The sequence below is a fragment of the Helicoverpa zea genome, chromosome 14, assembly GCF_022581195.2.
Source record: "Helicoverpa zea isolate HzStark_Cry1AcR chromosome 14, ilHelZeax1.1, whole genome shotgun sequence".
NCBI lineage: Eukaryota > Metazoa > Arthropoda > Insecta > Lepidoptera > Noctuidae > Helicoverpa > Helicoverpa zea.
Window position 1 is genome coordinate 5,539,141 of NC_061465.1, and position 25,077 is coordinate 5,564,217.

At 37.1% G+C, this 25,077-nt stretch overlaps 3 protein-coding genes and 1 pseudogene across 3 annotated transcripts; 1 reads left to right on the plus strand and 3 right to left on the minus strand.

Annotated features, from left to right (window-relative positions):
• Positions 1-1,472: 1,472 nt before the first annotated feature.
• LOC124636645 lies at positions 1,473-6,195 on the minus strand (annotated as a pseudogene).
• Positions 6,196-8,218: 2,023 nt separating this feature from the next.
• On the minus strand, positions 8,219-9,638 carry LOC124636177 (collagenase-like). The gene is made up of 5 exons (XM_047172120.1): positions 9,378-9,638; positions 9,026-9,293; positions 8,784-8,882; positions 8,475-8,662; positions 8,219-8,393 (listed from the first exon to the last, which is right to left on the minus strand). Exons 1-5 carry the CDS (start codon positions 9,603-9,605, stop codon positions 8,289-8,291), a joined length of 888 nt encoding a protein of 295 aa, XP_047028076.1. The 5' UTR covers positions 9,606-9,638; the 3' UTR covers positions 8,219-8,288.
• Positions 9,639-11,147: 1,509 nt separating this feature from the next.
• Positions 11,148-12,634, plus strand: LOC124636176 (collagenase-like). Its single transcript, XM_047172119.1, has 5 exons — positions 11,148-11,412; positions 11,501-11,768; positions 11,919-12,017; positions 12,142-12,329; positions 12,466-12,634. The coding sequence occupies exons 1-5, from the start codon at positions 11,185-11,187 to the stop codon at positions 12,568-12,570; spliced, it is 888 nt and encodes a 295-aa protein (XP_047028075.1). The 5' UTR covers positions 11,148-11,184; the 3' UTR covers positions 12,571-12,634.
• A 4,197-nt stretch (positions 12,635-16,831) lies between these two features.
• On the minus strand, positions 16,832-18,248 carry LOC124636178 (collagenase-like). Its single transcript, XM_047172121.1, has 5 exons — positions 18,002-18,248; positions 17,630-17,897; positions 17,424-17,522; positions 17,120-17,307; positions 16,832-16,984 (listed from the first exon to the last, which is right to left on the minus strand). The coding sequence occupies exons 1-5, from the start codon at positions 18,227-18,229 to the stop codon at positions 16,880-16,882; spliced, it is 888 nt and encodes a 295-aa protein (XP_047028077.1). The 5' UTR covers positions 18,230-18,248; the 3' UTR covers positions 16,832-16,879.
• Positions 18,249-25,077: the final 6,829 nt, after the last annotated feature.

Genomic DNA, 25,077 nt, shown 5'->3' on the forward strand with positions numbered 1-25,077 from the left:
TACTTTGATTTTGTGGATGGCCTTCATCTCTTCCTAAATATGGGAAACCATTACACAAGCACTTTGAATCAACATCAACGCAAATATTTTAATTTAACTACCCACTTTACGAGTATATTTAACGAATTTACAAAGCACGCACGTAGTGGTGTCAAATGACTACTGTGGTCTTTCTAGGTAGATGATAATTTTTAATTCGTATTTATCTTGCTATCGGTATCGACACATCAGAATAATGTAAAGAATGACGAAATATTAAAAGTCATAAAACTACAGTGATTTCAATGCTTTGGTTTTGAAAATATGATTGATCAAAAACTTCATTGGGGTCATTTGACCACTCTGGTCTTTCTAGTGTTAAGTAGACGCTATATTATACTTTTAGGAAAATATTGCTGATAAATATCTTCTGAATGTTGATTGGAATTTGTAATAGCCTGGAGCTTATGATTTGACAAAACTAAAAGAGCGTAACCTATTTATGATGATTTAGGTAAGTTAAAAAAAACCTATAAAACATAAATAATATTTTTATTTCTTAGCAAGCAGTTGTTTTATAAATTCTTTAATTTTAATTTTACACTTCAAACTGATGATGTCGTATTAAAAGATAATTACATTTCAAAGATAACAAACTAATTTATCTTTAAATAACATAATCACTTATAATCACACGATTAACGATTATGAAGTAGGTATTGTTTTGTGACGTTTTTACTATAATCATCTGCATTGGCCTATGTGAAACAACTAAGTAGGTACCTACTACTATTATCAATCCTTAATAATATTTTATTAAATAATATTGTGTTATTTATATTCTACACTTGTTAATTAAGCAATTAAATACAACTATTATATATATCTTAATGAAATATGCAAAATGTATGATAGTCTACCATTTCTCTAGAAAGTGTTTTTAGAAGTGGTTTTTCAGTCGAGAAATCTTTTTACGTTAATCTCTATAAATTACATGTATATTCCAGTATTAATACTATGTACACAGCACAAAACACATGAAAATCATCTACTTTGCATTACATTATTTTGTTTCTTACTGTTCAGTACTTAACGTCATATCAATGTACTAATTATTGTTTTTCAGCAGATAACAATATAAGCTATGAAAGGATTTAAATTTGATATATGGAAAACCCCAAATTATCTTCGACTCATCGTAGTTGCGCACCGAGTTTGTATGTTTTTTGGGTGTTTCAATATTGTTAGTGTCTCTATTGAATTTAAAAATATTGGAAAGTTTTTCTTATCATTCAAAATGTTCCACATTATGATTAGTCATTTGAAATTTTACTTAATGCTGTGTTACTTAAAAAAGGCATTACTGAAATGTTTTTTGTTGGGTGGACTGTGTGAAAGTCGGCATGTCGAAAACATGCTGCGCCGACACCTATTAACAAAATGGGATAAGAGCAGGAGAGTTAAATTACAAAGAAATAAATAAAATACCAAACTAGGTTTTTTGATATGCTATGCATGTATAATAAATCAGATTTTCTATATTATTGTTTATTTTGCTACAAAGTTATTTCAAAGGTATCTTTGAATCCAGCTTATGAAGGATGTAACTCTCGCATAAACTGACGGATAACCAGCCTCACAACCTCGCGGGCTTCCAAATGAAACAACACCAATCTGTTGAAGATAATACATAACTTAATAAGAAACAAGCTTCTATTACCGATTGTAGGTCTTTTTGCACTCGCATAAAAAGTTCTTGTTCCTGAGATTAGTGCATCGAAGCATACTCTGCAGCCACGACTGCAGCTTCAACGTAATATAATATTTGTGTAAAGAATAACGTTCATCCCGTAACACCTTGATTTAAGGGAACATATTCAAATACGCGTTTCAAAGAAAACTGGTCGGCTAGACGTCTACTTGAAAATAATTGGGAACTATAGTAGTTTCTAGAATAATTCTTCTTGATAGAGTAATACTTGCCAATAGAGGTCTGTTGTTCCAGGAGACGGCGAGTGGACCACCAGAGTCACCAGTGCAGATGTTCCTACCGCCAGCACCGCTGGTGCATATGTTGGAGGACTGCAAGTTCAAAGGATAGGTGGGGAGTCAGGCCGCGTTTGAAATCACTTGCACGTTCACGAAGCTCAGGCGCTGATTAGCGACACCTCCGACTAAAATGAAAGAAAAAAAAGTGTATGTTTACAAATTGTGGAGCCTATATTGTAAATATTAGTTAAGTAGCAGAACTGTTCTGTTATATTTTGTGCAGAAAAAATAAGTACATACTGTCAGCCGTTTTTCCGAAGCCTGATGCTACAGCGGTAAGACCGACGAAATTTTCATTCAGTAGAGATCCAGAAGGCAGGGCGATAGGAGCGATTATACCTAGAAATGATAGTTAATATTGATTATTGAATAAAAATACAGCATTGGTCTAAACTGGCTTTCATGTTTGGCCAGGTCTATGTCAATTCTAATGTTGTAACTTTCTGACTGGCCACGGATCAGACAATTTATGACCTACATTGATTAACCCCTTAATTTCTGGGAGATGACCAGTCAGTATGATTGCGGTATACCACGCCATTAGTCCATTCAAAGGTTTAAATATTTACTTACTAGAAGTCCCAACGGCTGATGGTAAATTGATAATAGCCACATCGTTTCTGACAGTCGCTGCGTTGTAATTTTCGTGTATTACGAAACTATTGGCGGTCAGTCTGGTGCCTCCAGCAAATATAGTAATGGAGCCGAGCACGACTGTGATCTGTGTGACGGATGACACGGCGTCAGCTAAGTTGTGAGCAGCAGTTAGGATTCGTCTGTTGTTGACAAGAATGCCTCCGCCAAACGGAGTACTGCCTGGAAGATGAAGGAGAAGCCCAGCCTGTAAAGAAAATGAGAATTTCTTAATACGTATCTGTAAAATTACATTGAGAAAAGGATGGAAATATTTTTTGTGACACGTAGAATACAGAATAAAAAGAATAAAAAAGTTACCTGATAAGGGAACTGCCCGAGACTAGCAAGTTGACCACCTACTATCCTGGATGGATCCCGTATGCCTTCTTCTTCGGCCTTACGAAGCTTTTCAGCTAAAGGAACACCGAACTTATTCAGATAGCCGTATGCGGAGTTATTTTCTAATTCGATGACATCTTCAAGAGTAATATGCCTCGCTGAGACTACTGTCAGGGCCAAAATGGTCACAACCAGTGACTTCATGTCAAAGGATTTCATTCAACAACTGGGTGACAAAATTTCCCCCCATTCATATTTATAAGCATGATCACCAGAATTTCCAACTCAGAGTCAAGTTATCTACACAGTAGATAATGATAAAAATAAATATGAATATGTTATGTGTGATAAACAAAAATATTGGGGGGTTCTTATGATGGTTACATGACTATCAATTAAGAGATTAAATAATCATGTCTTAGGTTTTTTGAAATGATTGAATATCGTCTTACTTTATCTTGTAATGTAATAAATATTACCAAGTCCTTCTCCTTCCCTCCTTCCCTCCTTCCCTCTGTTTTGTACCAGTACACCTGTTGCATCAACGCTTTAGACCTTTTTGACTGATTATAGATTTAACTCATAAATCTTGTTTGAGGATCGGAAGATGTTGCGCAATAGTTATTTCTATATGTGACAATTTAAGTCGTGGTGGCCCTGTGGGTAAAGGACCAACCTCTCAAGTATGAGGGCGTGGATTCGATTCCAGGTCAGGCAAGTATGCATCTTTTCTAAGTTTGTAGGAATTTTCTAAGTATATCTTGGACACCAATGGCTGATTAAAAGGTGAAGTTTTTGAAGTAAGAAAATACTTGTTTTGAGTTTGATTTTTTCTTTATGATGATATCAGTTTTCTATACTGCCGTCCTAATAGAAAGAAAGAAAGAAAATCCATTTATTCAACACACAAATGACGCTAATCAAAAACATTTTTCGCAAAGTTGAGTTATGATAGGTACATAATTATTAGGAATTCACTATACAAGCTGTTGATTTGCATCCGTGCCATATTCAAGGAGGTAATTATGCTAATGATTCTCGACCCAAATCAATAAAAAAATTGGTACGTAATTTTTTTTCTTTATTTTTTTTTCGGAATTCTGTAAATGTCATCTAGCCTTATTTAAACTTGGCGCGTATGTTACTGGCGTTAAAACCGTGCTGCACCCTCACATAAACGCAAACACAAAGCATACGCAACGAACACTCATAAATTTCATTCATAAAATTGGATTACTTCGGAAATACCACGACATTACAATGACAAAAAAAGCAGTCCATATTAGTTATTTCCCATCTAGTGTAATTCCAATCGATTATTTACGTATTGTATGTCCTCCTCCTGAACTATGGCACAAATGCAAATCAACACCTTGTATGTATTTATAGATTAGGAAGAACTAGCCTATATGTCTCGAATAACTTGAAGGTAGTGTCAAATATCATTTTAGCTTTTATATATTTTTTATGTCAGTACTTAATCTTCTCCTTTCTCTATTTTCGATATTGGTGAGTAAAAATTGATGTTTTTGGCTAATAAAAGACCATAACTCGGCATATTGTTATTCTGTTCATTTAAAATATATATTTTTTTAAGATATAATTTACGTTCAGTTTTTCAAAGACGTCTTTGAATCCAGCTCATGAAGGATGTAACTCTTGCGTAAGCTGACGGAATCCAGCTTGACAACCTCGCGGGCTTCCGAATGAGACAACTCCAATCTGTTGAAGAGAGATAATAAATTATTAAAAACTCGTTTGGAATCGCGCGAAGATAAAAGATCTAGCCTAAAGCCCCGATTTGATAAATGGGCTATTTGTAAACACCTTTACTTAAAGGAGCAAGTTCGAACACCAACCGTTTTGGTAGAAACTGGACTAAACATTATTGGAATAGATGATTCTTCTTTTTTATAGACTATAAGAAAAGTATATGTGCCAACAAAGGTCTGTTGTTCCTGATGACGGCGAGTGGACCACCGGAGTCTCCGGTACAGATGTTTCTACCGCCAGCACCACTCGTGCATATGTTGGAGTCCTGCAAGTTTCCACCGAAGGTGGAGCGACAGTCCGCGTTTGAAATCACTGGCACGTTCACGAAGCTCAGACGCTGGTTAGCGACTACACCTCCGCCTAAAATAGAAAAATAAAAGTTTATGTTTACAAATTGCGAAGCCTACAATATTATTATTACTGTAAGTAGCAAAAGCGTTCTGTTGTATTGTGTGCAGAAAAAATAAGTACTTACTGTCAGAAGTTCTTCCGAAGCCTGATGCCACAGCGGTAACACCAACGAAATTTTCATTCAGCTGAGATCCAGAAGGTAGCGCGATAAGAGCAATTATACCTGATAATGATAATAATATTGATTACGTAATAATTAAATGTTAAAGGATTAACTACAGAACAGAGAATAAATGAGTAAATTAACTCGTCAAGTCCCGTGAGGTGACCGATCACTGCAATTTGCGTCATAGATACATCGCCATTCAATTAATTCATAAACATACTTACTAGAAGTCGAAACCGCTGACCGTAAGTTGATCGTAGCCACATCGTTTCTGATAGTCACTGCGTTGTAATTTTCGTGTAGTACAAAACTGTTGGTGGTTAGTCTGGTACCCCCAGTAAATATAGCAGTAGAGCCGAGTACAACAGTGATCTGTGTGACGAATGATACGGCGTCCACTAAGTTGTGAGCAGCAGTAAGGATCCGTCTATTGTTGACAAGAATACCTCTACAAAATGGTAGAGTACTAAAGCCCGGAAGATGAAGGAGAAGCCCAGCCTGGAGAGAAAACGATAATTTGTGAATATGTAATCTAAATACGTGGCTTTCTATCCACTTGTATATCATAGATCAATCTGTAAAGTGCTTACTCTATTTTTGTCCTTACTATATAGATGTAAGTTTTTATTTAAACAACCATAGATTGACATGATACAGCAAAACAATCAAAAAGTTACCTGATAAGGGAATTGCCCCAGACTGGCAAGTTGACCACCTACTATCCTGGATTGATCCCGTATGCCTTCTTCTTGAGCCTTACGGAGCTGTTCAGCTAAAGGAACACCGACTTTATTCAAATAACTGTACGCGGAGTTATTTTCTAGTTCGATGACATCTTCAAGAGTAATATGCCTCGCTGAGACTGCTGTCAAGGCCAAAACAGTCACAATCAGTAACTTCATGTCAAAGGACTTCATTCAACAACTGAGTATTATGTAACAATATATATTATATAACAATACTTCCTGCTATTCATATTTATAAGCATGATCACCTGATCACCCCACTCGAAATAAAATTATGTAGGTATAGATAAAAACCAAAATAAATATGAAGATGTTAAGCATGATAAACGAAAATATTAGGTGGTTCTTATGATGCTCTGTTACTGTTACTGTTACAGCCTTTTTATCGTCCCACTGCTGGGCACAGGCCTCCTCTCATACGGAGAAGGATTGAGCATAGTCACCACGCTTGCTCAATGCGGGTTGGTGACTTCAGACTTTATAGTCCAGGTTTCCTCAAGATGTTTTCTTTCACCTTTTTATCAGCCATTGATGTCTAAGATTACTTAGAAGGTACATACAACATTAGAAAAGTTGCATTGGTACTTGCCTGACCTGGAATCGAACCCTCACCCTCATACTCGAGAGGTTGGTTCTTTATCCACTAGGCCACCACACCATGATGCTCACATGACTTTTAATTAAGAGATAAAATAATCATGTCAAAGCAGCTTTTCAATCATTGAATATCATTTTACCATCTTTTCCTTATATTATTACCAAACTTCAGTAAATTATTCAATATTATTCAAACAGGGGTTAAGGAAAAGAAGATTTTCCAAAATATTGTCATTTTAATAGGGGATAATTTAGCAATCGAGCAATCCTACTTATATTATAAATGTGAAAGTTTGTGAGAATGTATGGATGTATGTTTGTTATTCAATCACGCAAAAACGGCTGGACCGATTAGATTGAAATTTGGTATGTAGATAGGTGATATCCTGGATTAACACATAGGCTACTTTTTATCAACACACCACGCGGGCGAAGCCGCTGGCGGAAGCTAGTAAATAATATTTATTTAACCCAGACAAAAAACGTCTATAAGTCGAGTGGAAGTGAAAGGAAAAAGTGAAGAAAATCGCAGTGACTTTATCTACTACCTCGAGATCGAGGTGAATCTCAATTTTGCATCAGCTGCTTATTACTGCCATGTCATTGTCATAAAATGCTGGTTCCTTCAGCACGTCCTATGTACACAGACAAACATGATAATACTTGATTAGTCTCCAAGATAATTAGATTTGGCTTTTTACGTGACCAAAAACCTGATTGATGATAATTTTCATCATGCTCCTGCCCTTATGCCAATTTTATTTGGGGTCGGCGCAGGATTTATCTTCTTCCATACTCTTCCATTGGCGTTCATCTTACAATTAACATTATTTTTAGCTATATCGACTTTCAGGTACCTATCCTCGGTTTCCTTATTTGTTATTCGTAGATGATAAATTAATCATCCGCAAATTGATATGAGCTATAAGCAAAGCAGCTGTCGGGTTTTCATGAAATCCAAAAATCTTAGATTCTTTTACTTTGTGTCACTACAGCAATATTTTAGACTGTGTACAAAACTTATGTGAAAGATGACTAGGCAATAATTTTATAGCTTCGGCGTTTTTTTATCTACATGAAATTAAACTTATGTAATTGCTTATAAAGATGACAGTTTTGATGAATGGATAATAAAGTTAATCATTCATATTACCTATTTGGAATTACCTAAGTTAATTCATTGGCTTGTGCAATGCAGTAGGTAAGTAATAATGTAGATAAACGCTAATCTTTGCAGTGGGAAATACCACAGCCTAAGTGTAGTTATGTAACTAGGTATATTTTTTTTATCTTTCCTTTTCCGAACGGTTTCTTGAAACCAAGTTTTGCCTTGAACACAAGGTTTCAAATAGCTTAGTAAAGTTGCCCTTGCGCATCGTAGGAGTATTTATATAAGGACCTAGCAGCTAGAGCATCTACATTTTCAAGACGCCACTTTGCTTTGATGCTTTGATGAAGAGCTTAGCGACACATGAGGTTGACGTCAAGCCGAATGAATAAAATAATAATTTTGGGCGAACCCTTTTCGTGGTCATATAACTGTTAAGTATTTCTCAATACTTTAGAAAAAGTAAACACACTCTTTATTTTAAATATTACGCTTTAATTTAAAAATATTATGTTATAACGATTGCCAAAACTGCGTGACATTTTTAAAGACGTTGGTTGATCCAGCTGATGTATGAGGTGACTCTAGCGAAGGCAGACGGCGCTCCGACTTGGCAACCACGGCCGGATCCGAATGAGGTCACACCGATCTGGTAAGAAAAAAAATGTTAATAAACTAGTTTGAAACCGATATATGTATATGTAAAGATTAAAATAAATATTTCCATTACCAAGATGCGTCTGTTGTTGCTGGTTACGACAAGAGGACCGCCGGAGTCACCCTGGCAAGTGCCTCTGCCGTTGGCGCCGCTGGTGCAAATGTTTGAAGACTGGAGGATGAAGGGGAAGGACACACTGCATACGCTGTTCGTAATCACAGGCAAGTTGACGTGGTTCAAGGTTGGGCTGACGCTTCCACCTAAAATCAAAGAATAATAAACATTACTTATTCAAACACATAATAATATTTGCAAGTATGTTAGGTACAAATTATAACATTAGCGACATTTCGGTCGTTACATAATATATTATTAATTTACCGTCAACGGTGCGACCGAAACCAGACGCAGTGGCGGTGAATCCGGCAAACTGGTTGTTGAGCTCATTACCAGAGGGCAGCGCGATTGGGGCGATGTTGCCTGTTAAGATGATAACGTTGTCAATAAAAAATTATACATTTTGTAAAAAAAAAAACATTAGCCCTTCAAACTCGTTTCGTTAGATGTACGACAATAGTAGCATGTGTAAAATGACAGTACTTAATAAAGTTTTTAAAACTCACCTGAAGTAGCAACGTTAGATGGCAAGTTGATAATGGCAATATCGTTACGGATCAGACTGGGGGTCCAGCTGCCGTGCATGATGACGTTATTGGTGGAAAGTCTGGTACCACCGCTGAAAAAGGTGATAGAGCCGAGTACGACTGTCAAACTAGTTGCTTGGTTGATGCCATCAAACCAGCAGTGAGCGGCAGTGAGCACTCTCCTCTGGTTGAGCAAAGAACCACCGCAAGCGCTTTGACCAAGAGGTAAATTAATGACAAGACCAGCCTGAAAAATAATGTTTGAAAAAAGTTAGTAATTGGGAGATGAAGTTTGAATACTGAATTTTGATTTACAAGAAAGTTGTATGACCTGGTATGGGAATTGTCCGAGGCTGGCAGAAGATCCACCGACAATTCTGGATGGGTTGCGGGAAGCTTCCAACTCGGCTATGCGAATCTCTTCAGCCAGGGGAATACCAACTTTAGTGTGGTACCCGTAGGCGGTGATGTCATCAAGATCGATGACATCCTCCTGGTTGATGTTCCTCGCGGACGCCACCGCCGCCAGAGCCAATACCGTCACAACTAAGAGCTTCATGGTCCGTAAGCAAAAAACTAATACCTACTACTTCCATTCTGTTGTGAATATTTATATGATTCGCCAAGAAGATAACTCTAAGATATTGATTGTCGAATAAAATCTATCCTATTTATCTTAATCTATAAGGAGATTATAATTTGATTTTACAATTACTTATGATCGGATAATCTTAAATTGTCTTTTATGTTTAATTACGCAGTCTTAGCAGATAGTTGGAGATACGGTGATAATCAATGCTCGAGCCAGGAGTATTTGTGTGATCGCTCTGGTGCTTTTAAAGATATTTTTTAAAATTATAATTACCTATCTCGAACCCGTGGCTTTGTCAAAGCCTCCTGCATTGATCGATCATAAGGTTTAGCTAATAATGCTTGACGCGGTCGATTCATAGTCAAAGGTTTTTATTACATAAAGACCTATCTTATGCACCTGTAGCTTAAGAAACGTTAAGCTACGTTAGTGACGCTAGTTGCGCGGTTCCAAACAGTGGGTCTTATGGAGAATAACCGACAAGAAACTCCATAATTGATTCGATCTGTAGATAGTTTACCGTCTTATGCTGCAATATCCTTTATTATGATGTTGTCGTTTTGCAAGGAAAATAAAACCTCCAAAAATCTTGCAGTAATTTTTCATACCTAGTCAATAGATGGACTTCATCCCAAAAACTGTCTGGCGGGTCTGAGTCGTGTTATGATTGTTGATTTCCATGTCTTGGAGCTGAATTTGTATCTCTTGCATCGGCTTGCCTTCCTTGATGCACGTGCCACCTGCCATGTTTGTCTTTGAGAAGTTTTAATTCCAGTCCCTATAAACGTATGTATATCGGGTGTGTGTGTAGTAGAAGGCACAATCAGGTAATGCAAAGTTCACGAATTTGGATAAAGCTTTTGATTTGGAGAACATGTAGAAAGTTTTAATCAATCTTTTTCAGAGTAAATTAAATTGTAAGAGGAATATTTATTTAATGGGTTTGTTTGATCAGAATCAGACTTCTAAGAAATATCAAAATATATCGCTGTCGTCTGAAACGATATTATTTATCGTTTTAACTTATAAATCAATATAATTTTAACGGGTTTGATGGAGTCTGGAGATTACACATCCTAGACGTATAAGTGCAACCCTGTTTATTTATTTTTTTCTGTACCGGCTTTTTGCGAGCATGTTAAAGAAATATCTTAAGAGCATATAGATTCAAGACTATTTTATGCAGCCAAATTGATGTCACCCAGGCATCATAAAGGAACTTTCTTCACCATTTTCACATACGGTACAAAAAGCTATAATACATTTTTATTCATACAAATTCGGCATGATTAGAGAAAATTGACGTTTAAACGGATATTGTACTACTACTGAAATATTAAATATGCTTCGGTATCAACGAGACACAATATGAATGTATAATCGATAGTAATATAGTTATTGTGAAATCAAATTATAATCTCCATATAGATTAAGATAAATAGGATAGATTTTATTCTATAATCAATATCTTGGAGTTATCTCTCTAACGAATCATATAAATATTAACAGCAGAATGAATTAGTTATTAGTTTTTTGAATTCGAACCATGAAACTCTTGGCAGTGACGGTATTGGCTCTGGCGGCGGTGGCGTCCGCGAGGAACATCAACCACGAGGATGTCATCGATCTTGATGACATCACCGCCTACGGGTACCACACTAAAGTTGGTATTCCCCTGGCCGAAGAGATTCGCGTAGCCGAGTTGGAAGCTTTCCGCAACCCATCCAGAATTGTCGGCGGATCCTCTGCCAGCCTCGGACAATTCCCATACCAGGTTATACAACATTCCTGTACATCAAAATTTGACATAAAATCAGTCATCTTGTAGGTAATTTCTAACTTTAAAATGATTTTTTTTTCAGGCTGGTCTTCTCATTAATTTACCCCTTGGCCAGAGCGCTTGCGGTGGTTCTTTGCTTAACCAGAGAAGAGTGCTCACTGCCGCTCACTGCTGGTTTGACGGCATCAACCAAGCAACTAGTTTGACAGTCGTACTCGGCTCTATCACCTTTTTCAGCGGTGGCACCAGACTGAACACTAATAGCGTCGTCATGCACGGCAGCTGGACCCCCAGCCTGATCCGTAACGATATTGCCATTATTAACTTGCCATCTAACGTTGCTACTTCAGGTGAGTTTTAAAAACTTAATTAGGTACTTTCATTTTACACAATGCTACTATTGTCATATACCTAACAAAACAAGTTTGAAGTGATAATGTCGTACTAACTTTTTTTAACAATTTTTTTAATGATTATTTATCACGTTATCATGCCAACAGGCAACATCGCTCCAATTGCGCTGCCCTCTGGTAATGAGCTCAACAACCAGTTCGCCGGATTCACAGCCACTGCGTCTGGTTTCGGTCGCACCGTCGACGGTAAGTTAAAAATATATTATTTAACGATCAAAATGTTACTAAATGTTTATAATTTGTACCTAACGTACTTGCAAATATTATTGTAATATTTTAATAAGTAAAGTTTATTTTTCTTTGATTTTAGGCGGAAGCGTCAGTCCAACTTTGAACCACGTCAACTTGCCTGTGATTACGAACAGCGTGTGCAGTCTGTCCTTCCCCTTCATCCTCCAGTCTTCAAACATCTGCACCAGCGGTGCCAACGGCAGAGGCACTTGCCAGGGTGACTCCGGCGGTCCTCTTGTCGTAACCAGCAACAACAGACGCATCTTGGTAATTGAAATATTTACTATAATCTATTATTATTTGTATTTAAGAAAAAAAATAAAACATAATAAATGAAGAAAACTTTAAGCATATGAGATGAGCATTTTAAATTAGTTCATTAACATATTTTTCTATTTTCCAGATCGGTGTGACCTCATTCGGATCCGGCCGTGGTTGTCAAGTTGGAGCTCCTGCTGCTTTCGCTAGAGTCACCTCATTCATCAGCTGGATCAACCAACGTCTTTAAAAATTTCAGACTGCCTTTGGAAATAGTTAAAACATGATATTTTAAAATTAAAGGATATATAAAAGATAGAAATGTGTTTACTTTTTAACGCGTCAATAACACTCACTCAAGAACAGCAAAATCTAGTTAACTAAAATGAAAGACTCCAAAGTCGTCCAAACCAGCCCACAAATTAATATTTTATTTATTTGGCTTTCGCCAACCTCATGGGAAAAACTCGCTACCCGAAGAGTATAGTGCCGCAAACCTTTCATCAAAGCGTACAAGATTATTATTATAGTTCGGCCATTCAGAGAATGCGTTCCTGACACGTCGCGATTGAACTGACGACGTAACTACATTCATTGATTATTGATATAATAATGTTGTTTTAATGCTCCTCAATTGTTAAAACGGTAAACAACCAGCAAAAATATTTTTATCGTAACTGCAACGCCATTGCAAAGTTACGTCGTCAGTTCAATCGCGACGTGTCAGGAACGCATTCTCTGAATGGCCGAACTATACTTGAAGACCAAGGCACCAAACGCCAGCATATCTACAGTGCTTGAGGGCAACTTCAGTGAGCTATTTGTAAGCGCCTGAGTGCTTAGTGCGAGTTTTCGTGAATTTTTTTACGGACTCACATGAGAGCGCGTATACTAAGATTTGTATGGAACAAAAACAGCTCCACCTAGTGTCAAAAATTGGAACCTGTTTTTGTTCCATACAAACAGTGTTGCCAACAGTTGTAGAAGCTTACCACCAGAGTCAACTTTTAAAACCACCAGAAAACCACTAACAAAAATTTATCCCACACTTAAAATCACCAAATTCACCACTAAAAAAATATTGTTTATATTTTATTGTAACCTAAAACAATTTAATCATCCAAAGATGTAACTCGGCAACGATAGAAAATTAAAACAGACAAAGCATTACATCTGTTTAGCAATTCATCCGACCCGATCCGAATCCTTCACAAATTATAATCGGCGTAGTAGTTTCACAAATTGTTTAGTTACGCATTTGACCAATGAATGAGTACTTAATATAATTATATAGTAGTCGTTCACCTTTTTGTTTTGTAGATGCTTTTTTGACATTCCGTGAGACTTCAAATCTCCATAGTAACTCCTTAAAGTTGTACCACAAAACTTACATTTCGCTACTTGACCCGCAGTACTTTCAACATTTCGCCACTAAATAGGGGACTTAAACCACCAGTATTAGTGGAAAATCCACTAAGTTGGCAACACTGCATACAAATCTTAGTATACGCGCTCTCACGTGAGTCCGTAAAAAAATTCACGAAAACTCGCACTAAGCACTCTGTTTAGTATGTCACCGTCATCGGATATATATTATCAGTTGAGTTGATTTCTTGTTAAAAAGACATGGTTACCAGTGGCGTAGCGTGGGGGGGGGGGGGGGGGGGGCAGGGGGGGCAAATTCCCCGGGCGGCAGCTTTTAGGGGGCGGCAAAATTTACCCAATTAAAAAAAAATTGTTCACAACTAGTATCTGCGCCGCTACATAAAACTGTCTAACAATAACAAAACATTAAACAGAAAGTTGAAACTTTTTAAACTTAAAATTAATTATTGTTAAAATTTGGTACTTAAAACACACGTGATCAACGTCTAAGCGGCGAAGCATCGCGAATTCTCGCGATATCTAACTTTATTATTATTGACTTATAATTGCGAGCGGGGGTTTTCGCATGGACGTACAACCCGTGCCGATAAAGAATGGGATTAGAAATCGCGACAGCTGTATTTACCTCTCGCTCATACACTATAGCACATGAGCGAGAGTTGAATACAGCGGTCGCGATTTCTAATCCCATTCTTTATCGGCACGGGTTGTATATTAAATAAAAAATAATTATAATTTCGCGCTCGCTTCGCTCGCGTATTCAGAAACTGTATGCGCTTAATTTTGCATTTGTCAACAAACAAAAAGTTAAGTACGTTTGGGCTAAATTTTACGTAATATTTTGTTTAAGTCCGATAAAAATTTCGCGCTCGCTTCGCTCGCGTATTCAAAAACGATATGCCCTTATTTTTGCATCTGTCAGCAAACAAAAAGTAAAGTACGTTTGGGCAAATTTTACGTAATATTTTGTTAAAGTCCGATAAAAATTTCGTGCTCGCTTCGCTCTCGTATTTAAAAACTATATTATGGCCGTTATTTTTGCATTTGTCAACAAACAAAACGTTAAGTACGTTTGGGCTAAATTTTACGTAATTTTTGTTTTAAGTCCGATAAAAATTTCGCGCCCGCTTCGCTCGCGTATTCAAAAACGATATGCCCTTATTTTTGCATCTGTCAACAAACAAAAAGTTAAGTACGTTTGGGCTAAATTTTACGTAATATTTTGTTGAAGTCCGATAAAAATTTCGCGCTCGCTTCGCTCGTGTATTTAGAAACTATATTATTGCCCTTATTTTTGCATTTGTCAACAAACAAACGTTAAGTACGTTTGGGCTAAATTTTACGTAATATTTTGTTAAAGTCCGATAAAAATTTCGAGTTCTAGAGTGGAGACCACGCCTCGGCAAACGTAGTGTAGGACGTCCTCAGGCACGGTGGAGTGATGACTTGCGCAAGACGGCTGGCAGGAGCTGGATGCGAGAAGCCGAAAATCGATCTTAGTGGCGTGCACTTGGAGAGGCCTATGTCCAGCAGTGGACTGCGATAGGCTGATGATGATGATGATGATGATGAAAAATTTCGCGCTCGCTTCGCTCGCGCATTTGGAAACTACATAGGCCAGTTTTTCTTTATTTGCATTTGCTTACCTACACAACTGCCGACATGCGTTTAGCAGAGTGCTAATTTAGGTAAACTGATGAAGTGGTCCCCGGCAAGACAAACTTTACTAACTAACTTACCTAAAAGAATTTTAAAACCTTAAAGAAATCAAGTAACAAAGATATAAAAGAAAAGTCTACTTGAGAACCTCCCCCTTCTGCCGGAGCTGCGGGTTGTTCGAAAGAGTTACCGCGGCCTTCGACGGAACACGATAGTTTTTAGTCAGTAAGAGTCTGACACTCCCTCACCGCTGCTAACCCACAGCGGGAAGGGTCATTTGATGATTTTTAACGTCGATACAAAAAAAAACTTCCCCTTTTTTTGAAGTCGGTTAAAAATGACAAACGGCCAGTAACACTTGTTAAAAAAAAATACACGGAAAGGGGCGGCAAAATCGACAACTGCCCCGGGCGGCAGATACCCACGCTACGCCACTGATGGTTACCCACTAGGCCAGTGGGTAAAGCACCAATCTTTTCGATGTCCTTTTTTAACTCCAAAAATGCAATTCGATATATTGTTATACTTTGCATTTAAATTTTAAGAACTTCCGGAATTAAAAAAGGATATTAAAAATTACTGTGAGGTGTCCTATTACCACAATCGTCAAGATCACGTAACATATCGAATGTTAACTTAAGTAAATGATCAAAAAACTATTTAATAATTGAATCCTGCTACCAGTTGATGCAATCAGGTTAAACGTCAGTTTTCACCAATAATGCTGAGTTTATATCTAACAGAGTTCCAGAAGAGGTTTGAATTTTTTGATACACTTACATTTCGTCAGGACATGGAATAATACCACAGTAGTCGTCCACATCACCTATAATCGTTTTAGTATCTACTTCAATAATCACGATAACTACCACACATCGGATAGTACTGATGCACACCGCCTGAACTTGGTTTCTTTTTAAGGTTCCATCAAACGAAGTCCTCACCTCTCCTCACCTTTACTACCACATACAAGCAACCAGCCGACCATTTTGCCGTATCGGACATATCTTTGTGTAATAGCTTTTTTCCGTATGATAATGATATACAACTGTTTATATGATGCCTTAGAGGCGCAATAATTTAGGTGGCTAAAAATAGTCTTTCTACTCTCCTTAAGATATTGCTTTAACTGGGCCGCAAAAAGTCTGCTTTCTTGAAAGAATATAAAAAACATTTAAGAGATGTTTAGAATTTGTTTAGAGTAGGGTATCACACACTGTAAACTTTTGGTCCACCGATTGTTTGGGCTCATTAATCAGTATGAAGATAAGATATCAAATCGACTGAAAACTTTGATTGGAATAAAGCTTTTCTTTAAAACAATTTTTTACAACCATCGCATCGGGTCAATTGTCGGCCGACTGTCTGCAGTGTGCTATTAAGTAGGGTACTCTTAGACGCAAATATATATTTCGCAACTTGGCCATTGTTCTTTGATTGGTCAATTAAATTATATTCTTATATATTTTGAGACGTTTATTTATTTACAAAGAAAGTCCACAATATATTGATATTTATAGACGTTGGTTGATCCAGCTGATGTAAGAGGTAACTCTGGCGAAGGCAGCAGGCGCTCCGACTTGGCAACCACGATCGGATCCAAACGAGGTAACACCGATCTGTTGAGAAGAAAAATACATGTACTAATGAATCTTAAACTTTGCTCAAACCTTTTGCAGTATATGTAAGTGGCGCATTTTTTATGATTATCTGAAAAACAAATTAGTGAGATAAAAAATGATATATTTATTTACCAAGATGCGTCTGTTGTTGCTGGTTACGACAAGAGGACCGCCGGAGTCACCTTGGCAAGTGCTTCTGCCGTTGGCACCACTGGTGCAAATGTTGGAAGACTGGATGTACAGAGGGAAGGACTGCCAGCACACATTGTTCGTGATCACAGGCAAGTTGACGTGGTTCAAAGTTGGGCTGACACTTCCACCTAAAAGAAGAGCAAAATACATATTATAGTAATATGCAAGATTCAAATACATTCATAGGAATGGTGAAGATGTACAGTTGTGGTTTAAAAATAAAATAATGGGTTTTATCTCTTACCATCCCTGGTGCGACCGAAACCAGACGCTGTCGCAGTGAATCCGGCGAATTGGTTGTTTAGCTCATTGCCAGAGGGCAGAGCAATGGGAGCAATGTTGTCTGGTGACAAAAACGTTACAAATAAACACATCTGTGTATTGGTTCATTAAAATTAGTTTAGCTTAATCTCAATATTACATAACTTCCATAAAGATCTTTTTACTTACTTGAGGTACCTACGTTGGAAGGTAGGTTTATAATGGCGATGTCGTTACGAATAAGATCAGGGTTCCAGCTGCCGTGCATGACGACGCTGTTTGAGTTCAGTCTGGTGCCTCCGAAGTAGAAGTTTATTGAGCCGAGTATGACTGTCAAACTGTTAGCCTGGTTGCGACCATCGAACCAGCAGTGAGCGGCAGTGAGCACTCTCCTTTGATTGAGCAAAGAACCACCGCAAACGCTCTGGCCAAGGGGTAAATTAATGAGAAGACCGGCCTGAAAATAGATTTTGAAAAAAGTTAGTAATTACAAGACGACATAATATTTTACAATATAACAAATTAGGTTTGTTTTGTGATTATACAAGAAGGTTGTATGACCTGGTAAGGGAATTGTCCGAGGCTAGCAGAGGATCCGCCGACAATTCTGGATGGGTTGCGGGAAGCTTCCAACTCGGCTATGCGAATCTCTTCGGCTAGAGGAATACCAATTTTAGTGTGGTACCCATAGGCGGTGATGTCTTCAAGATCGACAACTGCCTCGTGGTTGATGTTCCTCGCGGACACCACCGCTACCAAAGCCAATAGAGTCACAGCCAAGAGTTTCATGGTTCCGATGCAAAAAACGAATAATACTTACATTCTGCAGCAACTTTTTATATGGTTCGCCAGAAAGATAATTCTTTGGATTAAATCTATCCTATTAATCTTAATCTATAAAAAGATAACAATAAATTGGATTTCCCAATTACTCATAATCGGTTAGTCTTTTCTTTTATTCTTAATTAGGTAGCCTCGTTAGACAGTCAGCTTCACATATATTACAGTATACTCTTTGCTCATTGGAAATTACCATTCACCTATAAAACATAGACCTTAACAAAATTATGTCTGCCTGGAATATGTAAGGTTAGCAAGAATTGCAACTGAGGATTTTTTTTTAAATTTCGTCCGTCGCATTTTAATTCAGTTTACCTAGGGCCATCGTTTAAATAAGATTATAATATTTTCAGTGTACCTTGAAATAAACTCCAAGTGTGACCGTTTCACATAGCAGAAGATTACTTATGTATGTGCAAAGTTGACAATAAGAACAATTTTGAAATCTGTAAGTGCTGTGCTGTCTTTAACTACTCAATTAACCGCCATGAAAGATTGAAGAGTCCCATTCAACCTACTACAAAATATAACAGCGCATGACGAAGTTTAGGCCTTGTTCTGCTTGAAAACCGTGATTTTCGCTCTGGAGGCTTCATCATGTACGCCATTATGTGTTCAAAATCACCTTCTTTAATTATTAATCATTATATTATTAGGCCCTTCTTTAATTTTTTTTTCAAGACATTTTTGTTTTTTATTTACCTCTAAATCATCTACATTATATTTTAAAATAAACTAGATCTTATTCAATTTCAATTTATTTGCGATATGTGTTGATACAATTTGGGTCTTAAATAATAACATATGTATCCGCAACTCTAAGTCATATTAAAATGTGACATGCAAACATTTAACTTAATTATTATTACACATTTTTATCATAATCGAGTCATAAATCCTTATTGACAATATATTACTAGCTTCTGCCAGCGACTTCGTCCGCGTTAAATTCGGACTTTGTGCAAAGAGAGGAACAAGAATAAACACCAGCATATCCAATTATCTATATTTTTGCGTACCTGATACTACTTCATATAGGTACCTAATTAGAAACAAAGCTCCAAACTGCTAAGCTATCGAGAGTTACGCGTGTTATTGTGAGCCAAACACAAAAGATAGACATATGTTGTTCAGTATATTTTTTACGTAATTTAAAGGAGAACATTTCTGTCATACATGGTTTCTGTACTGGGATTCTATAAAACTCGATCAACAACTCGCATTTCACTTCGATTCGTAATGTCATTTCATACTTTAGGGGAGGTAGGGGAGGGATGGGCACTTTTTCACAATTTATTGCATAAAAAATCAGATTTTACAGATCATTATCAACTTTTATTGCCATTTCTTATATTCGGCTAGATATAATGAAAGAGCTTTCCTAAAAATTACAATCAGTTTCAACATTACGAGATATTTAAACGGTTTTATTTAGCTCACCCCGTTTGTTTTATTATTTATTCTTGGATCAAATTTAGTAATTCAAATTTCACCCTCTTCCTGTCAACCGATTGGTCTGAAATTTTGTATACACCTTTAATTAAATCCAATATGGCCGCCGGCACAAAATGGCACAGCCCCCTCAATATGGGTATCAAATGAAAGGGCTACACAAGTAGAATACTGTCAGCAACCCCAGCGGGGCGCAACAGGGCCAAGGCCTGCCTGCACGTGGATTCTATAAAATTCGAACAACAACTCGCATTTCACTTCGCTATTCACTCTCACTTCGCATTCGATTCAGAACGACCTTGATTTTGCATTCTGTAAACATCACCTAATCACTTGCGAAGTGAAGTGAGCTCGACATCGACCAATGCTGTGCTAGTGACTTCCCCACTCGACAAAATGTCAACCGAGATTAATCAGTTTTTAATTTTATCAGTTTTGACACAGAATTTTAGCTAAATATGATGTTTTAGTTATAATTTGTTATTGTAAGGAATTTGAGGCAGCTTTTAAGTATAAAATAAACAGAAATCTCTAAATTCGTGCTGTGAATATAATCTATGCTTACCCTACGAAAAAAAATACTGACAGCGCCAATACCATTATTAATCTGTGGACAATATTTTCTTCTCTTCTGTCATAGAGGAAAGTAATATATCGGGTATCTTCTGTCTTCATATTGTGTTTAAGCTTGTTTGTTTTCGCCGGTTTTCGCCGTAATTGTGATAAAATCATGAAGTAATTTTATATTTCTTGTTATAAAGTTAAAAATAATATTAATTAAAGAAGTGTTTATTTTATTAATCCAACAATAATTTCAGTCCAAATGACAGGTCGTCTCACCCTTCGTCGGCTCAGGTTGAAACTCTGGTTGAGTTTATGGAGCAAAACCCTGGCCTGGCGAAGGGTTTCGTGAGAACGCAAAATGCCAGAGAGCGAAGTCGAAGCCAGTGGGAGGAATTAGCCGTGCGCTTAAACAGTATAGGTGGCACCATCAAAACCCACAAACAGTGGACCAAGGTTAGCAGTATTTTTTTTTGCAGCAGTATGTTAGAACCACTTCACATTCCTTAAAGCAAACCACTTATGCGATAGCCGATAGTAAAACCGTTCTTCGTTCTCTGCTGGTCTCTTCATTGCCACCAGAGTGCCATCAATACAGCCTATGGTGGCTGGAAACCCAAACCTTTTGTAGAACCTGTAATTTACAATAATCACTAACATGATCAACTGTAAAAATAAAAGGGTCAGTTTAATTATAATAATATTAAAATTATATTATATCTAGGTATTAGCACCCATTAATTATGACGTGAACGCCAAAGCCCATTCACGAAGTTTCGCCTTCGTAATTGACCTAAAGCTAAATCGGCGTTGGATGGTAAATCTCTAGTTTGCCTCCTTGTTGCTTCAGCAATTATTTCAAGCTCTTCTACTCTTTCTTCCTCGGAAATAGAGATTGCCGGAATTCCCGCGCGATTGCACATGTTGTGCAAAACACAACATGCAATTACTATTTTTGCAACTACATCTGGATGGTAGTCGAGTACTCTGTGTACTAATAGGCACCTAAATCGTCTTTTTAGGAGGCCTATTGTTCTCTCAACTGAGTTGCGAGCAGTTGAATGACGCTTATTGTAATAAGCTTCAGGGGAATTCTCTTCAGCGCCACTAATTGGCGTCATGAGGTAGGCACGCTGAGCATATCCTGAATCACCTGAAAAAAAAATAACTATGTAGTTTTTATACTTAGTAATTAGGCTTATATTCTGAAGCAGGGTCAGGAAAGGATCTACTTACCGAGCAAAACTACTTCTTCACCAGCATTTGTTAATGCCTCTAAATGGTCTTTGATAGCACTATAATTAAAAATGAAGCTATCGTGAGTAGCTCCTCCATATGTGGGATCCACGTGTAAAATATTTAAATCTGCATCTGTTATCTGAAAAAGAAATAAATTACAATGACTCTATTATACCTAATTATAATTGATTACAACATTGAAATCCATTTTACCAATTGCACATTTCTTGCATGGTAGCCTTTGCGGCAGTAAAACCGTTCTTCGTTCTCTGCTGGTCTCTTCATTGCCACCAGAGTGCCATCAATACAGCCTATGGTGGCTGGAAACCCAAACCTTTTGTAGAACCTGTAATTTACAATAATCACTAACATGATCAACTGTAAAAATAAAAGGGTCAGTTTAATTATAATAATATTAAAATTATATTATATCTAGGTACTAACCTTTCTTTTAAAATTTGCCTTTCTTGCTGATTTTGAGGAAACCTTATATATTTTTTTACTACGGCCGGATTGTTCAGAGCTTCCACTACTTCATTTATGCAACGAGATGCAGACGGTTGCGATAAATAAGTTCTGATGCCCTCTTTAATAACCTTCTGGTAACTGCCACTAGCCAAGAATGATAAAGTACATAGTATCTGTGAAACAATAAATCAATAAAAAATGTAATACCTACTTTATCTGGATTTAGTGAAAACAAAATTGAGACCAATTTGGTTATTTTCATGCTTAAGAGAATACCAATATTATAACTGAAGTACAGAGGCTTTTGAAAACATATCAGCTGGCGGGGAAACCACATAAAGGGAATACTCCTTATTAAGAACTAAGTGTTTTTCTTATTATTGTGTGCTTGATTACAATTTTTCAACTATAAACTGTGTCAATACTTACTTTTACACGAGTTGTAAGTCCTTTGCCTCGACGTTTTGTGGGCTTTATCAGGGGCAGTAAATCAGACTCCAGTTGGTCAATTAGCTCCTTTGACAATCTATATATGCTCACATAGTCATCATCGCGAGTTAATAAAGGTAAACTACGAATTCTAGCAGATTGTTGACGCTTTTCTAAATTATCTAAAGCATGAGCTTCTTCTAATAAAGATTTAAGCAAAAACATTCTAGCCATCGTTAAATGTAGGCACTTAATCACTTTAAAACACTTAGAACTTTATTTAAACACTATTTTAAATATAATAGTCTCTAGATCAAGTTGGCAACGGTACCTGAAACAAGATTCTATAAAGGATTTTTCGCGCAGATTTATAACCTCACAAATTTTCACTGACGAAGAAAAGCCTCCCTACCATAGAGAGCATTGGACACTTTTGACTTAGTTTATGAAAAAAAAATCGGTAAAAAAACTTTTAAGTTAAACGGTTTTATCTTATGTGCACTGAAAACTAGAAAATAAAAAATAGTTACTTACCTGTCAACCTACGTAGGTGGTCCCGGTCATATTAGACTAAAATAAAAACGTGGGGCCCATTAACTATTGCTGTAGTACTCTCTTCTAAAGGTATAATAGGTGTGGATTGCATCGACTTACTATAATTGTAACTGGAGATTTTGACAATCAATAATTAATAATAGAAAATACACATACCTTTCATTAGTTTTCTCTTTATAACGATCCGAAACCGCAACAAAATATTTAAGTACTTTTACGAGTGTTTGTTCTTGACAACTCACAGAAATGACAGATAGTCTATGGATGAACACCGTTACCAGTCGGTAACGTAAACTACCCAATTAAAAAAAAACAAAACTATGATCAGAAATCAGAATAAAAGGACCCCCTTTTATTCTGATTTGATCATGTCTCCCAACTGCCCATCTCTCCCCTACCTCCCCTATAGATAGACAGATTTTGACAAATCTGTCAAAATCTCGACTTTGATTTAGTTCAACTTGTCAACACGCTCGATAGTGAAGCGCTAGTGTAGTTTGACAATGTCAATCACGAAACTTTAAGGTAGAATTCCGTGGGTCGCGATTGTCGCAGCCGCGCGCGACAAAAGTCAACCTATGAAAATGTATGGCACCGCTGCCGAGGGCTGCGACAGTCGCGCGCGGACGACGAATTTCGTGAGCCGCTCGCGGCCGTACGCTTCTCAACATGGTCTAGCGCTTAATAACATCTATAGAATTTTAGTAAAACCAGAATTAAATTTTTGACAATGCCGCGAGCAGCTTACGAAATTCGTCGGCCGCGCGCGACTGTCACGGGCCTCGACAACGGTGCCATACATTTTCAAAGGTTGACTATTGTCGCGTCCACGGAATTCTACCTTTAGATCGAAGTCGAAGTGAGAGTGATGTCGAAGTGAGTTGTGATATTTTATAGAATCGACATGCTGTGTAGCTTTAACCATGAAGGCAGAACACGCGACGGAAGCTTATAAAATGGGATTTCTCCCGTTTTCCCAACTTTTCCCTTCACTGCTCTGCTTCTATTGATCGTAGCGTGATGAAAAGTATCCTATAACCTGTCCAGGAGTATGAAGAATAATTGTACCAAGTTTCATTAAAATCCGTCAACTAGTTTTTGTTTCCATAACGAACATACAGACAGACAGACAAAAATTTTTCTGATTGCATTTTTGGCATCAGTATCGATCATTAATCACCCCCCGATAGTTATTTTGGAAATATATTTAACTAGCTTTTGCCCGCGGCTTCGCTCGCGTTAAGATGTATTATTATTAATTAGGTATGGTTTTTGCGGCTTTACTTTTGTTTAGCGATTCAGAAATGAGACGAAAATGCACAGCGCCATCTAATAGCGGTAGGCAGAACTTCTCAACATTTAGAACTAAACATTATTTTGTTCGTTCCATTACGTACTGATAGGTTCAAACTAATACATTTTACATCCTTCATCATCCCTTATTTTATCACCCGTGGGGGTTGAATGGGGGTTAAATTAATCAAAATCGTATTTAAGCGAACGTCATCATAAAATTCTGATTCGTCATCAGGACTTCTTCATAAAATCTAAGAAGATGTATACAAACTTTCATCCCCTATTTTATCCCCTTAGGGATGGAATTTATCAAAATCCTTTCTTAAGGGTTGCCTACGCCTTAGTAGCTTTATGCATGCAAAGTCTCAGTCCGATCGGTTTAAAATTGACAAAGTTTCATACAAACTTTCATCCCCTATTTTATCCCCTTGGGGGTAGAATTGATCAAAATCCTTTCTTAGCGGATGCCTACGTCATAACATCTACCTGCATGCCAAATTTCAGCCCGATCCGTCCAGTGGTTTCAGCTGTGCGTTGATAGATCACTATGTCAGTCAGTCAGTCAGTCACCTTTGAGTTTTATATATTTAGAAATAGATTAATACATATCTATACATATAATAAAATGATAGGAAAATCAAAACTGTACATTGAATTTTTTTTTTAAAGAATACTTGGGGTGTGATCCATAAGCGATTCTGAACCCAAATATGTAGTTTTTAGATTTTTTGTCTGTATGTCTGTTTGTCTGTATGTTTGTCCCAGATAAATTCAAAAATTACTGCATGGATTTAAAT

What these genes read in the sequence shown, in the direction of transcription:
- LOC124636176 (XM_047172119.1), top strand. Translation starts at nt 11,185, where the DNA reads ATGAAACTCTTGGCAGTGACGGTATTGGCTCTGGCGGCGGTGGCGTCC. An exon ending in ATCTAACGTTGCTACTTCAG is followed by an intron (nt 11,769 to 11,918) that starts GTGAGTTTTAAA and finishes TCATGCCAACAG; the next exon opens with GCAACATCGCTCCAATTGCG. An exon ending in GCAACAACAGACGCATCTTG is followed by an intron (nt 12,330 to 12,465) that starts GTAATTGAAATA and finishes TCTATTTTCCAG; the next exon opens with ATCGGTGTGACCTCATTCGG.
- LOC124636177 (XM_047172120.1), bottom strand. Translation starts at nt 9,605, where the DNA reads ATGAAGCTCTTAGTTGTGACGGTATTGGCTCTGGCGGCGGTGGCGTCC. An exon ending in TCGGACAATTCCCATACCAG is followed by an intron (nt 9,294 to 9,377) that starts GTCATACAACTT and finishes ATTATTTTTCAG; the next exon opens with GCTGGTCTTGTCATTAATTT. An exon ending in TTTCGGTCGCACCGTTGACG is followed by an intron (nt 8,663 to 8,783) that starts GTAAATTAATAA and finishes CTTTGATTTTAG; the next exon opens with GTGGAAGCGTCAGCCCAACC.
- LOC124636178 (XM_047172121.1), bottom strand. Translation starts at nt 18,229, where the DNA reads ATGAAACTCTTGGCTGTGACTCTATTGGCTTTGGTAGCGGTGGTGTCC. An exon ending in TCGGACAATTCCCTTACCAG is followed by an intron (nt 17,898 to 18,001) that starts GTCATACAACCT and finishes ATCTATTTTCAG; the next exon opens with GCCGGTCTTCTCATTAATTT. An exon ending in TTTCGGTCGCACCAGGGATG is followed by an intron (nt 17,308 to 17,423) that starts GTAAGAGATAAA and finishes CTCTTCTTTTAG; the next exon opens with GTGGAAGTGTCAGCCCAACT.